At 43.1% G+C, this 18,272-nt stretch overlaps 1 protein-coding gene across 2 annotated transcripts in view; it reads right to left on the bottom strand.

The window, feature by feature from the left end:
• Positions 1–18,272, bottom strand: part of MYH10 (myosin heavy chain 10) — a 94,993-nt gene that overhangs the window by 5,213 nt on the left and 71,508 nt on the right. For both annotated transcript variants that reach the window (XM_066586558.1, XM_066586557.1), the window contains 20 exons: positions 18,117–18,186; positions 17,870–18,030; positions 16,941–17,049; positions 16,712–16,843; positions 16,420–16,626; positions 16,135–16,272; positions 13,354–13,477; positions 13,091–13,262; positions 12,747–12,959; positions 9,720–9,864; positions 9,410–9,616; positions 6,603–6,707; positions 3,883–4,035; positions 3,520–3,768; positions 3,201–3,413; positions 2,875–3,087; positions 2,601–2,762; positions 2,391–2,519; positions 737–825; positions 64–187 (listed from right to left, as the gene is read on the bottom strand). In XM_066586558.1, coding sequence (XP_066442655.1) covers positions 64–187; positions 737–825; positions 2,391–2,519; positions 2,601–2,762; positions 2,875–3,087; positions 3,201–3,413; positions 3,520–3,768; positions 3,883–4,035; positions 6,603–6,707; positions 9,410–9,616; positions 9,720–9,864; positions 12,747–12,959; positions 13,091–13,262; positions 13,354–13,477; positions 16,135–16,272; positions 16,420–16,626; positions 16,712–16,843; positions 16,941–17,049; positions 17,870–18,030; positions 18,117–18,186 — 3,115 coding nt within the window. The remainder of the gene's footprint in view (positions 1–63; positions 188–736; positions 826–2,390; positions 2,520–2,600; positions 2,763–2,874; positions 3,088–3,200; positions 3,414–3,519; positions 3,769–3,882; positions 4,036–6,602; positions 6,708–9,409; positions 9,617–9,719; positions 9,865–12,746; positions 12,960–13,090; positions 13,263–13,353; positions 13,478–16,134; positions 16,273–16,419; positions 16,627–16,711; positions 16,844–16,940; positions 17,050–17,869; positions 18,031–18,116; positions 18,187–18,272) is intronic.

An 18,272-nucleotide genomic window follows, 5' to 3' on the forward strand; every position in this document is an offset into this window, starting at 1 on the left:
TATATATATTCTAATACCCCCTCCCTATGACCAAAATATGGGGTTCAAGAGTGTTACTCCCACCTGGAGAGTGGTTTTGCGGAAGCGGTCATTCAGAAGCTCCATATTGCTCTGCTCTTCTTCCAACTCTTCCTCAAGCTGAGAGATCCTGGCTTCCAAACGTCTTTTCTCATCCAAGAGGGCAGACCTGGTAAAAAGTGGGTTCATATAAATACGAGGATACGGCTCTCTCTGTAATACGTCTTACCACCTTTGTGCCAGCAGAAGTTATTGCATCAGCGACGACCACAGCATCTCTGTATTATATGGCCATATACAGGATCAGTTTAACCTGCAATATCCTTCTAATGGGAGGGAGATATCGGCCCAATTGAGGATACACATTGGACGGAAATACGGCAATCTATTCCCAAATCCATAGTGAGGTGCATCACTTGTCCCAGATTTCTTTTCTTCCATAGGGTGTATTGTACTCTCAAACTTTGGGGGAAGTGAGGTGGGGGGGGGGGGGGGGGGGGGGGGGGGGGGAGTGTTATTTAAAAGATTAACTGTTATTAGCATTACAAAACGGGAGTGCATATTAACTTTGAATGTAAATGTGAAAAGTTTTGGGCAAGATGGCCGAGCACTCCTGAGCAGACCTGTCCGTGATAATGCCAAGTGTATGACCAGCAGAGAGTGAGGCCAGTCATTACAGCCCTGATGAAAATAACCTGAAAATGACAAGTCGACTCACTTTCCTGAGGTGCTGTTTGAGATCTCATCAGCCAGTTCATCCCTCTCCTGCTCCGCATGACGCCTGGACCGCTCTGAAGCAGCAAGCTCCTGTGGATATTATTAGGAAAACTGTTAGAGTACAGAACAGGAAGGTATAGAGGATACCTATATACACACAAAACCACCAATATAGTAAGGAACGGAATGCAGGAATAACTTTGCTTTTATTTCTACATATAAAGTACAAAGATAGCTGAAAATCTCACAAAGTCCAACGATACAAAATGTACAAGACACTGCAATGCGCCTGAAACCCTGGATGTAACCAAAACACACTTTAAATGCCCGCGTCAACATACCATTTAATGATCCATTTACATGCAACCATTATCGCTTAAAATGTGTTCACAATTGTCCGTGTAAATGCAACACCCCCACCCCCTCGTTCATCCGCAAGTCGTCATCGCATAAAGACTAATCGCTGGATCACGGGCTTGTCGTTCCATGTAAATGCTCCCCACTCAGCGCTTCACAGAGGGTGAAGCGCTGAGCAAGAAGCCCGCAATCCAGCAGTGAAGTCCGCCTGCTAAAGGCTCTGCACAAGCGCCAATGCCATAGCGGTGACGTCAGTTACTGGGAAACCTATGGGGTAAAAGGGAACCAGAGAATGACTGACCCCATTAGTCCCCATTTAAGCTATTATGCCCCAAATGGAAGCAGTGGGGTAATGACATATGTCCTAGTGTGTTTCACCCTACCTTTATAGGATTGCCAGGTACAGCGATTAATACAAGTATGGGGTGTAAAGTAAAACTATTAAAAGTATAAGGGACAACTGTAAAGACACCAAAACTGCACTAAGCAGTATACAAAACAAAAAAAATTGGTAACAGGGGACTAAATAGGCAGCTGCTTGTGGCAACAGTGCAAGAGGCTACAATGGTAGCTCACCTGCTATGGCTAATGCAGTTTTGGTGACTTTAGAGTTTTTTTTCTACTTTCAATAGCTTACTTTGTACCCCATAGTTCTATCAAGTGGTTTATTTAGTCCCACCCCCGAGGAGCCCATAAAACTAGTGTGAACTGCGTTTAACCATCTGTAATGCAGGGGACTGTTTGTTAGGACTAGAACATGGTTGTCTGTTGTAGGGTCATCGTGGGCAGTCCTTATCAAGGCAATCGCCCAGCCACTTCTTCCATTAGGGCATAATAGTTTAAATAGGAGCCAATAGTGTCAGTCACTCTGTGGTCCTTTTACACCATATAGATAGATACCCCACTGTTGTCCAGAAAGCCATACAAAACAATAATGGTCTTTGGGAGTCATCGGCTCCTGTTGAATAGCACATGCCAAGAATGATGTTCTTACATGCTATTCTGATATCGGAGGCTACCCTCCTTGATTGATCCAGTTACTTCCAGGGTTTTATGCGCATTGCAGTCTCTTGTACATTTTGTATATATAGACTGTTATTTTCAGCCATTCTTGCACTTTATATATAGTAATAAAAGCCAAGATCTTACTTTGTCACATATCACCCCACTCCTATACACACAGGAACAGGGTTAAAATAAAACAAAGCAGCCTCATGTCTATAGAGGAGTCCTCTGCAGTTCATACTGTGCAGTTAGGCATTACTATAGGTTGTTTCATTAGCCATGCCATGACTTACCTCTTGGAGTTGAAGAATTTCTGCCTCTAGATTCTTCAACTTCTTCTCATTCTCCTTAGACTGAGCAAATATGTCATCTCGAGATGCTCTTGCCTCTTCAAGTTCCCGTTGGTAATCCTTCATCTGAGCCTGACAACACACAGAAACTAAGTTAGACCATCGATGGGTCATCTAGTGCTCTGCCATGTCCATATAACCACGTGACAATACCTGCTGTTTACGTAGCTGTTTGATGGCATCCTCCCGGCCCTTATTTGCTGCTTCTATCTGTGACTCTAGATCCTTCAAATCCATTTCCCACTTTTTCTTGGTGGCAACAGCCAGAGCTCGCTGCTTGCGCTCATCCTCCAATTCTGCTTCCATTTCTCTCACCTTGGAAAAAGTAGAAAAATTAGGTCAACTTTGCAACTTTGTATTAGTGAATGGATAGGCTTATATAAAACAGTCTGGGCAACTGCATCACCTGGTATCAGTCATCCCTTACCTGCTTCACCAACATACGTTTCTTTTCCTCATTTTGCTCATCGCGTGCCTGTAGGTCCCGCTCAAATTGTGCCTTCATGGCCTGCATGTTCACCTCCAATCTAAGCTTGGCATCTTCCGTGCCCTGAAGCTCATCCTCTAACTCTTCAAGCTGAGTCCTCATCTCCTCCACCTGCTGCTCGAGTGTACGCTTCGACTTCTCCAACTCATGGACCTGCCAAAAATGAGCAGTCGCAGTGAGTAGTGACATAGTACCTATGAACTTGAAATCACTTAATTCATTAGAAGACTAAACATATATTAAAATATGGCTGATAATGCACTCACGTTCTTCCCGACATCATCCTTTGAGTTCATGAGATCCTCCATCTCTGCTCTGAGCTGCTTGTTCAGCCTCTCAAACTCATCTCGAGCCTCCAATGCTTCTTCAAGGCATCTGCCCAGAGACAGGGCCTTGGTTTCCTTCTCTCGAGCATCGGCCTCTGCTTTGTCCCGTTCTTCGGCACATCGTGATGCAACGCTTTTCTCTTCAGCATGGAGCTGAAAGCAATGACAAAGGGAAGATAAGCTTACATCATTTGTTTAGTACCCTGTCTTTCCAATAAGGTCGACCTCTGTAGCTACATGGTTTTGACCGCAGACCCACCTGGTCAAACTTCTTCTGTTTCTTCTCTAGATTAGACACGATTTGCCTCTGGTGATCCAGGTCCACCATCAGATCATCCAACTCTTGCTGAAGTCGGTTTTTTGTTTTTTCCAACTTCTCGTAGGCTAGACCTTTTTCCTCCAAGCGCTGACCCGTCAACTCCATATCTTTGAGCAGCTTCTTCTTGACCTCTTCCAGTCCCTCTATTGTTCCCACATCATCCTCCACTTTTTTCTTGGCGTCTGTAAGCTAAGTATGAGCAGTACAGTTTATTAATATAGCTGCAGGAATGTAACAAGGCCAGGACACAGTGTAGTACTTTGATATCTTACAAGGACCTATGGGCCCACCACTATGAACTACCTGTGCTTGGAGGGTGAGGATTTGCTTCTCCAGGGCTTTTCTGGCTTCCTCCTCTTCCTCCTGCTGCTCTTGTAGGTTGTTCTTTTCCTCCTCCAGCTGACGGATGCGGCTGCTGAGGTTGAGTTTCTGTCGCGTTTCTTCTTGGAGCAGCTCCTAACAGTGGAAATACTTGGTTGAGTTCCTTTATAGAACAGATTACTCCAATAAACCAAACTTCTAAGCAATGATGGGTTATAATGGACAACTGATGGTGGCCAACCAGCAAATTAGAACAAGTTAGAAAATGTTGTTTAGAACCAGATTCTACAAGACAAGCACCAGCCTGTATGGAGAGTAACCACACTTCCCCTTTTTGGTTGGGGGGGGGGGGGGGGGGCGCTATACTTAGTACAGCAGTTGTCTTCTACACAAGCTAGTAAGCATTCTGGTGGTATTACGCCAGGCTTGGACAAATCTAGGTCAGAAAGGTTGTTGATCTGGGGATTATTCTGATTGCCAGATTGAAGTCGGGAAGGAATTTTTCCATTAAATGGGGAAAATTGGCTTCTACCTCATTGGGGTTTCCGCCCTCCTCTGGATCAACATTAGAGGGCAATAGGCTGAACTGGATGGACCGGCGTCTTTCCAGCCTAACATACAGTTATTATAAAAGGTCTAGGAGTCAGCAATGACAGGTAGGTCATCCATCAAAACCAGTCAAGGTGCAATCTGTGGACATTTAATGCCTTCACGCCTTATGACAGACATGTACATCATGGGCAGCGGGAGTTTAACAGAAAATGCCATATAGTTAAGACCTGTACATGGATTCAGAAGCTGAGCCAGAGCTATCTACAGTGGGAGACTACTATAACTGACAGCCAGCCTCCCGCTGTTAACCCCGCCCTTACATGCCGCAATCAATGTTGTCGCAGTATGTAGGAGGTTAAAAGAAGAAGTGTGCTCCCTTGGACGTCATCTGCCCTCCAACATGAAATTACAGAGGGCTAAAAATAGATTGTCATGGCAACTGGACCCCAGCCAATGGTATCCAAGTCTACCATGGCCTGTGATCGGTATGAGAAGCGATAATACACTGCAGTACAAAAGTAATGCAGTGGACTATTGGGAGAAATCATGCGATCACGAAAAAAAAAAAAAAACAGAAATGGACAGCAGATACTAGGGATCCTTTGAAATAATTATTTTAAGGTTTATTGAATATCTCCACACATCCACGAACATATACCATGCCTGAAGATATTCAATAAACCTTACAGCATTAGAGGGAGTAGTACCTTCAACTTTTCTACAAGTCTCCTACAGAGACATAGAAAAATTGAAAATAGTGGAAAAAACACATTAGAAAAACACAGTCTTAAAAGAGATATATATCCTAAAAAATGGTCATGTTCTTAAGTCCAAACTAGGCCATGTCCTAAAAGGGGTTGTTGACTTTTAAAACTAATCGATAGCCCATCCTTAAAATAGATCAATAGTAGATCAGCAGTTTCAGTCACTGAGGAACCCTGCTGAACAGTTCACTAAAGCCAGCAAGCTCTTGCACTGAGCTGATTTCTGCAGGAAGCAGACAACTCTGTTCTTACTGTAGTGGCCAGGCCTGGTACTGCAGGCCAACCTATAACTGAAATGAATGGAAACTTAGTCTGTTTGGCTAATACAGTAAAAATGGTGTTTTGCTTCCTTCAGAAATCAGTTTCGTGCATGAGTGCACTAGCGCAGCAAAAAGATGATCGGTAGGGGTCCTGGGCGACGGAACCCCACCAATCTACTATAGATAAATTCTAAGAATCTACTATTGATGACCTGTCCTGTGGGTAGGACAGCCCCTTTAAGGGGATAACTTATTTCAGATAACTTTTCAGAATAAGCTGTTTGTGTGTATGTGAGAAACCATTATTTTGGCCCATTATATGACTTGCATTTACCAAGAGTTTTCCCAGTCTGTATCTCTGAATTCTCAGTTTTCTCTGAGCTGGGTTAGACTGCTGGGATGTCTACCATAAGCTGTACATTGATAGACCAGCAGATTCGCTTAATAGCACTGTCTGAGATGCAGCAGCATATAGGAAATTATAGAAGTGCTGACCAGTAATGCCATGAATAAAGCATCTGAGAGGGAACGCTCTCTATTAGCGGCAGCCACCTCCGTCTCTGCTTCCCTCTCACTTAGTCTATGGAGAGGGAAGAGGAGCAGGAGTAGAAGCTATGGGCAGCATTTAAATTTGATTTTTCAGTGAGCTAAAAGCCAGATTTTAGCAGATTTTCAGTCTATGAAGAGTTTGTAAAGGAGGTGGAAGAAGAAAGGAGATAAGCGGTGGAAGACATTCTCATATGCTACAAAGTTTGTTTTATTTGCTTGCACCAAAGATTGTTGAAACAGCCATGGCCATCCTAAAAGGTAAGGGTAACGTGAGCTTGACTTGACACATCAAGCTCTGGCCCCCCAGTAGTAAGACTACAGCTCCCACGGGTAGTTACAACAATGTATTTTTATCTTAGTAGTAAATATTGTGCACCCCCTGCCGCCAGTTATGAGATGGGTTTTCATTTATCCCCATGGAAAACCTTGTATGGCGGGGATTTACTACTTACTGCTCCAGACAATTACTAAAACTATACAGAAAACAAAATATCTTGTCGCTGTGCAATCGGCAGCGCAGAAGACTTCTAATATAAATTAATGTACGAACTTCTAGTGTTAATATACATGTTCTTACCTGGGTATCCTGCAGCTGCGACTCCAGGCCGGACACATCCTTCACTAGTTTAATACCCTTTTTCTCAGCTTCCTCAAGCAGACTGGAGACATTATCCAACTCATTCTGAAAAAGAATATAAAAAGACATAAAAATGGAAACTAATACGTTCAAGTGATGGAGCGGCAGTCTACTAGTTCCATTCTTGTACATAAAGGGCAGTATTGTAGTAGTTATATTCTTGTACATAGGAGTAGTGTTATAGTAGTTATATTCTTGTACATAGGAGGCAGTATTATAGTAGTTATATTCTTGTACATAGGGGGCAGTATTATAGTAGTTATATTCTTGTACATAGGTGGCAGTATTATAGTAGTTATATTCTTGTACATAGGGGGCAGTATTATAGTAGTTATATTCTTGTACATAGAGGGCAGTATTATAGTAGTTATATTCTTGTACATAGAGGGCAGTATTATAGTAGTTATATTCTTGTACATAGGGAGCAGTATTATAGTAGTTATATTCTTGTACATAGAGGGCAGTATTATAGTAGTTATATTCTTGTACATAGGGGGCAGTATTATAGTAGTTATATTCTTGTACATAGGGGGCAGTATTATAGTAGTTATATTCTTGTACATAGGGAGCAGTATTATAGTAGTTATATTCTTGTACATAGGGAGCAGTATTATAGTAGTTATATTCTTGTACATAGAGGGCAGTATTATAGTAGTTATATTCTTGTACATAGAGGGCAGTATTATAGTAGTTATATTCTTGTACATAGAGGGCAGTATTATAGTAGTTATATTCTTGTACATAGAGGGCAGTATTATAGTTGTTATATTCTTGTACATAGGAGCAGTATTATAGTAGTTATATTCTTGTACATAGGGGCAGTATTATAGTAGTTCTATTCTTGTACATAGGGGGCAGTATTATAGTAGTTATATTCTTGTACATAGGAGGCAGTATTATAGTAGTTATATTCTTGTACATAGGAGGCAGTATTATAGTAGTTATATTCTTGTACATAGGGGGCAGTATTATAGTAGTTATATTCTTGTACATAGGAGGCAGTATTATAGTAGTTATATTCTTGTACATAGGAGGCAGTATTATAGTAGTTATATTCTTGTACATAGGAGGCAGTATTATAGTACATAGGGGGCAGTATTATAGTACATAGGGGGCAGTATTATAGTAGTTATAGTCTTGTACATAGGGGGCAGTATTGTAGTAGTTATATTCTTGTACATAGGGGACAGTATTGTAGTAGTTATATTCTTGTACATAGGGGACAGTATTGTAGTAGTTATATTCTTGCACATAGGGGACAGTATTATAGTAGTTATATTCTTGTACATAGGGAGCAGTATTATAGTAGTTATATTCTTGTACATAGGGAGCAGTATTATAGTAGTTATATTCTTGTACATAGAGGGCAGTATTATAGTAGTTATATTCTTGTACATAGAGGGCAGTATTATAGTAGTTATATTCTTGTACATAGAGGGCAGTATTATAGTAGTTATATTCTTGTACATAGAGGGCAGTATTATAGTAGTTATATTCTTGTACATAGGGAGCAGTATTATAGTAGTTATATTCTTGTACATAGGGGGCAGTATTATAGTAGTTCTATTCTTGTACATAGGGGGCAGTATTATAGTAGTTCTATTCTTGTACATAGGGGGCAGTATTATAGTAGTTCTATTCTTGTACATAGGAGGCAGTATTATAGTGGTTATATTCTTGTACATAGGGGGCAGTATTGTAGTGGTTATATTCTTGTACATAGGGGGCAGTATTGTAGTTATATTCTTGTACATAGAGGGTAGTATTATAGTAGTTATATTCTTGTACATAGGAGGCAGTATTATAGTAGTTATATTCTTGTACATAGGGGGCAGTATTATAGTAGTTATATTCTTGTACATAGGGGGCAGTATTATAGTAGTTCTATTCTTGTACATAGGGGGCAGTATTATAGTAGTTCTATTCTTGTACATAGGAGGCAGTATTATAGTAGTTCTATTCTTGTACATAGGAGGCAGTATTATAGTAGTTCTATTCTTGTACATAGGAGGCAGTATTATAGTAGTTCTATTCTTGTACATAGGAGGCAGTATTATAGTAGTTATATTCTTGTACATAGGAGGCAGTATTATAGTAGTTATATCCTTGTACATAGGAGGCAGTATTATAGTAGTTATATTCTTTACATAGGGGGCAGTATTATAGTAGTTATATTCTTGTACATAGGGAGCAGTAATATAGTAGTTATATTCTTGTACACGGGGGCAGTATTATAGTAGTTATATTCTTGTACATAGGGGGCAGTATTATAGTAGTTATATTCTTGTACATAGGGGCAGTATTATAGTAGTTATATTCTTGTACATAGGGGGGGGGGGGTTTATTGTGGTTATATTCTTGTACATAGGAGCAGTATTATAGTAGCTATATTCCTGTAAATAGGAGGCAGTATTATAGAACTATTTTAGTTATATTCTATATAACTGCTCTAATGTACAAGAGTATAAATACTATAATACTGCCCTCTATGTACAAGTAGTTATATTCCTGCACACATAAGGCAGTTCTCCTTGTACCAGTAGCTCAAAGTGCATTACGCAAGAAGTGAATAGTGAGTACAGGAGAAAATTGCTCTTAACAGAATATAAAATTCGTCTGCTGCACCCAAGATATGAGGTTGTGCTTTAAGTGTGCAGCATAGTGTATGATTATACCATTAGGGTGTACTGTAATTTGACGTAGATGTTACTTTGCATTCCTTACATGCAATGTATTGGAGACAGTACCTGCAGCTTACTACTCTTTTCCCCAAGTTCTGCCCGCAGCCGATCCCCTTCTGACACTTTGGTATGGAGTTCCTGCACCTGTGCCTCCAGCTTCTTCCTTTTGTATTCAGACTCTGATTTCTGCTGCTGCAGCACCTTCACCTCTCCAGCCAGCTCCTTGTTATCAGACTCCAGGCTCTGCTTGTTCTTCTCTAGATTAACTTTAAACTGTGGTAAATTGATAAATTTGTAAGAGTAGAACAATTCTGATTCTGCAATTACAAGACGCCAACATGAGGATGCTTGCCCTGCTATCACCCTCTCCTCTTACCCTCTTGACCTGCTCCAGTTGCTCAGATAACTCCTCTAAGGCTGTGGCCTGCCGCTGCCTCATCTCCTGGATCTGAGCTTCATGGTTCTTGGTCTCCTCTTCAATGCTCTTCTTCAGTTCAGCTACTTCTTGCTCACGCTTGGTCCTACAAATCACATTTCATTTCAAGTGAATGGGACTGATCTGCAGTGCTGAGCACAGCCATTAACAAGGATAGGCCACTGTTTAAACTGTGAAGCAAGAGTTGCGCTGAAACACTAGAGCCCTTCACGCTGTTTATCAGTGAGGGTCCTGGAGGTTCAGACGCCCAATGATCAATAAGTTCCAGTGAATCCCCTTAAAAGGAGTTACCTGGTTGTGTCAAATATACTTTGATCATTGTACAATGAAAAGTTCTGCAAAACTTTCTAATATACTTCATGCTCCAATTCTCATACGCTATATTTTGCTGTTAGTGGATGGGAAAGTTCTCCTTTTACAAGCCGTTACTGAACAACCATACTGATCACATACAGGTGACACAGCTGCAGGTCTAGTAAGTGATCACCTACAGGTGACACAGCTGCAGGTCTAGTAAGTGATCACCTACAGGTGACACAGCTGCAGGTCTAGTAAGTGATCACCTACAGGTGACACAGCTGCAGGTCTAGTAAGTGATCACCTACAGGTGACACAGCTGCAGGTCTAGTAAGTGATCACCTACAGGTGACACAGCTGCAGGTCTAGTAAGTGATCACCTACAGGTGACACAGCTGCAGGTCTAGTAAGTGATCACCTACAGGTGACACAGCTGCAGGTCTAGTAAGTGATCACCTACAGGTGACACAGCTGCAGAACTAGTAAGTGATCACCTACAGGTGACACAGCTGCAGAACTAGTAAGTGATCACCTACAGGTGACACAGCTGCAGAACTAGTAAGTGATCACCTACAGGTGACACAGCTGCAGGTCTAGTAAGTGATCACCTACAGGTGACACAGCTGCAGGTCTAGTAAGTGATCACCTACAGGTGACACAGCTGCAGAACTAGTAAGTGATCACCTACAGGTGACACAGCTGCAGGTCTAGTAAGTGATCACCTACAGGTGACACAGCTGCAGGTCTAGTAAGTGATCACCTACAGGTGACACAGCTGCAGGTCTAGTAAGTGATCACCTACAGGTGACACAGCTGCAGAACTAGTAAGTGATCACCTACAGGTGACACAGCTGCAGAACTAGTAAGTGATCACCTACAGGTGACACAGCTGCAGAACTAGTAAGTGATCACCTACAGGTGACACAGCTGCAGGTCTAGTAAGTGATCACCTACAGGTGACACAGCTGCAGGTCTAGTAAGTGATCACCTACAGGTGACACAGCTGCAGGTCTAGTAAGTGATCACCTACAGGTGACACAGCTGCAGGTCTAGTAAGTGATCACCTATAGGTGACACAGCTGCAGGTCTAGTAAGTGATCACCTACAGGTGACACAGCTGCAGGTCTAGTAAGTGATCACCTACAGGTGACACAGCTGCAGAACTAGTAAGTGATCACCTACAGGTGACACAGCTGCAGAACTAGTAAGTGATCACCTACAGGTGACACAGCTGCAGAACTAGTAAGTGATCACCTACAGGTGACACAGCTGCAGAACTAGTAAGTGATCACCTACAGGTGACACAGCTGCAGAACTAGTAAGTGATCACCTACAGGTGACACAGCTGCAGGTCTAGTAAGTGATCACCTACAGGTGACACAGCTGCAGGTCTAGTAAGTGATCACCTACAGGTGACACAGCTGCAGAACTAGTAAGTGATCACCTACAGGTGACACAGCTGCAGGTCTAGTAAGTGATCACCTACAGGTGACACAGCTGCAGGTCTAGTAAGTGATCACCTACAGGTGACACAGCTGCAGGTCTAGTAAGTGATCACCTACAGGTGACACAGCTGCAGGTCTAGTAAGTGATCACCTACAGGTGACACAGCTGCAGAACTAGTAAGTGATCACCTACAGGTGACACAGCTGCAGAACTAGTAAGTGATCACCTACAGGTGACACAGCTGCAGAACTAGTAAGTGATCACCTACAGGTGACACAGCTGCAGGTCTAGTAAGTGATCACCTACAGGTGACACAGCTGCAGGTCTAGTAAGTGATCACCTACAGGTGACACAGCTGCAGGTCTAGTAAGTGATCACCTACAGGTGACACAGCTGCAGGTCTAGTAAGTGATCACCTATAGGTGACACAGCTGCAGGTCTAGTAAGTGATCACCTACAGGTGACACAGCTGCAGGTCTAGTAAGTGATCACCTACAGGTGACACAGCTGCAGAACTAGTAAGTGATCACCTACAGGTGACACAGCTGCAGAACTAGTAAGTGATCACCTACAGGTGACACAGCTGCAGAACTAGTAAGTGATCACCTACAGGTGACACAGCTGCAGGTCTAGTAAGTGATCACCTACAGGTGACACAGCTGCAGGTCTAGTAAGTGATCACCTACAGGTGACACAGCTGCAGAACTAGTAAGTGATCACCTACAGGTGACACAGCTGCAGAACTAGTAAGTGATCACCTACAGGTGACACAGCTGCAGAACTAGTAAGTGATCACCTACAGGTGACACAGCTGCAGAACTAGTAAGTGATCACCTACAGGTGACACAGCTGCAGAACTAGTAAGTGATCACCTACAGGTGACACAGCTGCAGAACTAGTAAGTGATCACCTACAGGTGACACAGCTGCAGAACTAGTAAGTGATCACCTACAGGTGACACAGCTGCAGAACTAGTAAGTGATCACATCCAGGTGACACAGCTGCAGAACTAGTAAGTGATCACATCCAGGTGACACAGCTGCAGAACTAGTAAGTGATCACATCCAGGTGACACAGCTGCAGGACTAGTAAGTGATCACATACAGGTGACAGCTGCAGGCCTAGTAAGTGTACTACAGGTGTCATGCACCCGTGTTCATGGCTGACAAGTTCTCAATTCTAACACTGATAAAATAGTCAAAACTGCATTCACAGTGACAGCACCTCAGCTCCTGCTGGGCAGCCGTAGTGTCCAGAGTGTCCTCCAGTTCTGTTTTTAGGGCTTCCAGCTCCTCACTTAGGTCTCTCTTCTGCTTTTCAGCTTTGTTACGGGAAGCCTTCTCTGACTCCAGGTCTTCTTGTAACTCAGCTATCTGTGCCTGCAGCTCCCGGACCACCTTCAGAGCATTGTTCTTCTGAACCACCTCATCGTCTCCTCTGTGTGCAGAATGGAAAAGAGATGATCAGTAACCACGTCCAAGAGAGCAAAACCCCACAGTGTGACAGTGGTAGCACATTAGTGTGGTCTGATTATAAGCACTGGTCAAGTATAGGTTACCCATTATCACCTTGCTAACGCAGCCTGCAGCTCCTCTTCTTTTTTGGCCAGCTGTAGCTTAAGTTCTTCAATCTGTGCCTGGAGCTCAGCTATTTGGTCCTGCAGGTCGGTGGTTTCCCCATCGAGCTTTCTTTTAGCCTTCTCAAGCTCCTGACGAGTCTTTTCTTCCTTTTTCAACCTCTCTGCAAAAGGAAAAGCAGAGAAAAGAACAGCAAATAAAAACGAAGGGGAATTCCAATGACTGAAATGGTTAGAAGTTTGACCAGATCCCACCTTCTAGATCAGAGATCATCATCTCCTGCTTGTTCTTCAGCTTGGCTAGATTCTTGGCCTTCTCCTCTTCCTCGGCCAGCTGCACTGTGCATTCCGAAATCCTTTCCTCCATTAACTTTTTCTCCTGTATAAATACAGAGTCTAACTTTACACAATTTATCAACTTCCCTCCTTCCTCCCTGACATTATTTCGTTCGGATTGAGTTATACATGTAAAAAAACTCCACTATAAAAAACAACCAGACTTCTGCTGGCCACCACTGACAGCCACAAGATGCGCCCTAGAATACACTGCAGTACACACACAGAATTCTGTGGAAGTACAGCTGCAATCAAAATGATTTAATTCCCGCTGTAAATTGGACAAATGAACCTAATTTTCAGCTGTTTGCAAAAAACAAGCAAGCACAAATTAAATAAGTCAACAAGCGGTTTCTCTAAATTCAACACAAATTGCTACTTTTAGTGACTACTTCAGTCTCAGAATGATTGAATTCCTTTGTGGCAAACTTCTTTAGGCTTTAGTAAAGCACCTTTTTGCTCTTATGACCTGCAGCAAACGCGATGCATAGCCAGACACCGGCTTCTAATAGCGTTCCCGAAAAATCCTAACTCATTCCTCATTGGCAATTAGCCTCCAGTTCACTAATATTCTTGGGGTTTTGTTGCAACTACCATCAAAGATTTTCTATAGGGTTCAAGTTCGGTCGACTGACGGCCACCCCAGAATCTTCCAGGACTACTTCTAAAACAAAGCATTGGTGGACTTTTGAGGTATGCTGGGATCACTGTCCTATTGGAAGGTCTAATAATGGCCAAGCTTCAGCTTCCTCAGAAGAGGCATGACGTTTCCTCCTAGGACTTCTTGGTACTCTAGTGAATCCATCTTGTCTTACACACGCTGCAGTTTCCAGTGCCAGTGGAAGGAAAGCTCAGACCATCACGGAGCCACCTCCATGCTTTATTGCAGACAGGTGGTTCTTTTCAGCATTATCGTTCATCCTTCCACCCTCAGACATACTGCTGATCCATAAGCCCAAAAATTCCAGTTTTGATTCATGGTTCCACAGAACAGAATCCCAAAACTTCGGCGGCTTATTTATATGGTTTTAAGCATATTGGCATCAACTTTTCTTGCGATTCTGGGTTAGTAGAGATGTAGAGTCCGGGCATGAAGACCTTCAGCATGTAGTGCGCACCTTACTATGCAGAGGGAAACCTCAGTGTTGCTGCCACCAAATCCTGTTGCAGGTCTCCTACAGTCGCTGAAGAGTTTTTGACCACCTGCTTTCTCGGGAATCTGATGGCAGCCGGTGATGGCTCTTTTTCCCATGTTCAGGTAGTGTAGCCAGCGCTCCTTCAACTCTGAACTTGCAAACTATGCCTCCAACTGTAGCGCTAGTGCTTATGCCATTTCTACATTCTTTTCCTTGTTTGTGGAAGCAAATGATGTAAACTTTTTGGACCACTCTTGACTTATTTCTAACATGCTATTTAACATCAGACAACAAAGCTCCAGACAATCCAGGAATTTGATGTGTTATCTCAAGCACACCTGATGCAGCTAGTCAAGGGCTTCGGTAGCTGCATCAGGTGTGCTTGAGGCAACATCTGATTTGCAAATGTGTGCTCTAATGAGGGATTCTAGTCAGGGGGTGAACAATTCCGAGACTGCAGTAGTCATTAAAAGTGGCATCTTGTGTTGAATTTGAAGAAGCCACTTGTTATATTTGACTGTCATTACACAGAAAGATTACTGCTTCGCAAAAAACAGGAGGGGCTCCACCGATTAGACAGCAGCTGGATGTCTCAGTAATTGAACTGAGACCCCCAAAGCGCCGGCTGTAATCAATGTAGCTGCTCCTGAATTCTGCAGTGCAGCAATGCATCGTGTAATAACTTTAATTGTGTTGAGCCATTTAAATTGGTCTTGTTGCACAGTTCTTTTTGCAAACAGCTTAAAATTTGTAAATGTGACAAAAGCTATTTGGAATGGAGGCTGGGGAATTCTGATTGCAACTGCATAGAGTCTTCTAGTGCAAGCTAAAAAAAAAAGACCAACATGAGATGGAATAGCTTAAAAGCAGCACTCCTGCAATTTTTTTCCATTCATTATTAAGCTGCCCTCCCCCCATGTATTAAGTAGGCTAGTTTTACCTAGGTTCCTTATTTCTTTTTGTCTGAAACTTCTGTCCTCTCTCCCCTCAGATAGTCATGTGATCTCATTTCTGACCAGCTTGGATCTACTTGGGTTTTGTGCTCAGTTTCTAGTCAAATCCTCAGCCTGTTATGCGGTTACATAAAACCACAGAAACTGCCTACAGGGGGACATAGACAGTCACTGATGAGGTCCTATTACAGGTATAATAGAGGAGATCACCGCTCATCCTCCTGACTGCAAACTTCTGGTCTTTAGATTATTTAGAAGAATATAGAAGGTAATAATTAAGCTTCCCCAGCAGGCAGAAGCTGTATAGGCTCTAGCTGATGCTGTACCGATATATCATGGGATAGATTTGAAAGTGAAAGCAAAAATTTTCCACCATCACGGTGGTACCAGATAAGCATCAGACAGGGGGCTCCACTGCATGAAAGTAGTGGCAATATACAGAGGACATCTTCAGAGTGTGACAGGCAATTAGGCAATAGAGGGCGGGTGGGAGAATGCAGAAATGGAAAGTTCCTGAACATTATTTGTAAACTGTACAATAGTGTTCAGCATATCGCCTGCATACAATTACAGGATCCAAGAAATAACCTTTCCTTGGTGATGCCCCTGACCTTAATAAACTTTGAGTTTTGATCTTCCAGCAGCAAAATATCCTCTTCCATCTTCTTTATTTTGGCTTCTGCTGTCACTTTCTCCAGCTGTAGCTTCTGTCGAGCAGCTTCTTCCTCATCCAACTGTTCCTCGAGATCCTACAACAGGAAAAAGGGTAGCGCACAGGTTACACTAGAGCAGACTTATACCCCAGCCAAAACACTAGAAGCATGAGAAATGGGCAGCAAATAAATCCAATTATTAAATGCAACTGGTGCAGCCAAGCAAAGTGTGAGGCTTCTTACTTGGATGTGGGTTTGCATCTTTTTCTTCTCGTTCTGCAGAACCTGGTTCCTTTCCTCCTCCTCTTCCATGCGGATCTCTAGGTCTCTCAAGATCTCTTCTAGTTCCTGCTTCTTCACAGCAAGGCGAGCCCTCATCTCCTCAGCCTCTGCAAATAGCTCGATTTCGGCTTGAAGCTGCTCTGCGAGAATGTTCTTCTCCTCTACCAGCTGAAGGAGGTGATTGGAGGTTAGTGCTTAACACAGTCTACCATTGCCTGATCATGCACCAGGCGACCAACATAACGTTACTTACTTGCTGATGCTTCCTCTCCATCTCCACCAGGTCTCCCTCCACTTTGGATTGCTTTTCCCTCACTTTTAAGAGTTCCTCATCTTTGGCCAAGAGCTCTTCTTCCTGCCTGGTAACTTGAAGTAGTGGTTTTACCTACAAACAACCACAGCATTGTGAGGCACAGAGGGTGTCTTGGAAGGCATCTATGGTCAAATCAACCTGAAGAAGAACTACAAAATACAGGACTCACCTTGGTGAAGAGTCTCCACCATTGCCAGTGCCGCAGTTTCAGGTAGGCTGCACAGTTTCTTTGTAGTACCTTCAGGGCACTCAGCTGCTGCTGCTTTTTGGCAAACGCCCTAGGAGATGAAGAGCCCATGTGTTGTATCAGAATGGAGTAAAAACGTAATCCTATTAAAAGTAGGCTCTACTTAGGGCTCATGTGCGATGCAGGGCTGCGTAATATGCAGTGAATGGAGTCAATGGAAGTCCATGCACATGAGCGTGTAGATATGCATGAAAAATAGATCGCAGCATGCTCTATATCTCGGCGTAACACACAGCATGAGCCCTATGCTTTTATATGGGCAGCGTATACACACGCTGTCCATACGCAATACATTGCATATTGGGAAGCGATTTCATACACATCCCCACTATGAACAAAGTTGCGCTTGACCGCATACGTGCACAGCCTCTGCCGGGAGAGAACATCGGTAAGACACTATGGGGACACCCGCAGCGTTTTACCATACGGCCGGGGACATGAGGCCTTAACGGCAGCTGATCTTAAAGATATAGTTGTGTGGCAACAACCTCAAGTACCTCCAGGTCTAATGTGATGAAGCAATAGAAATAATCACGTATTACATGTTGCCCCAGTGGGGCAGCCGTTAAAAGGGACACATCACATGACAATAATAAGGCCACGGGAAGAGAATAAGTCACATCATTGTCCTAGACTCTCTCAACAACTGCGCTACTAGTGGACAGTTAACATAATGCACCATGTGTAGAAAACCAAGTCAAGTTGAAGTGTATGGCTGCTTGTTCTACAATGGACAAACTCCATATATAGCCCCTATAGTGGAATGCACTGGATGTCTTAGTGGTCATTACTGGTACTTCAGTTTCCAAGGACCATAACATGACTACCACATCCCTCTGATCGGCACTCACTTTCTGGCTAGGTAACCTCTGCACACAGCTTGGAAGTAGATAATAATATCGGTTATCTTGAGGTCCCGTTCCTCCTCCAGGTGCGCCAGCACACCTGCACGAAAGAAGATCTTACTCTGCCCAATTCGGAAAAGATTTGGATCCAACTCAAGAGCCCGGATCTGTTGGAAAAGGTAGCAGTCAGGCGAACAGAAATCTTAAGAGTGTATTAGGATATAGTCACCGTCTATAAGGAGACCCTCCTTACCATCCGTTCACAAGCCTGCTTCCCATCCATGAATCCTTTTGGAATGGCATTGGGGGTGAGAATTTCATATCTAGAGAAACACACAAAAAAAAATCAGTTAAGCTCACATTGTAAATGACCGTCTTCGAGTCCGTTTAGACCTGACAACTTCTCGTT

Source organism: Eleutherodactylus coqui, chromosome 13 (genome assembly GCF_035609145.1).
Source record: "Eleutherodactylus coqui strain aEleCoq1 chromosome 13, aEleCoq1.hap1, whole genome shotgun sequence".
Classification (NCBI taxonomy): Eukaryota; Metazoa; Chordata; class Amphibia; order Anura; family Eleutherodactylidae; genus Eleutherodactylus; species Eleutherodactylus coqui.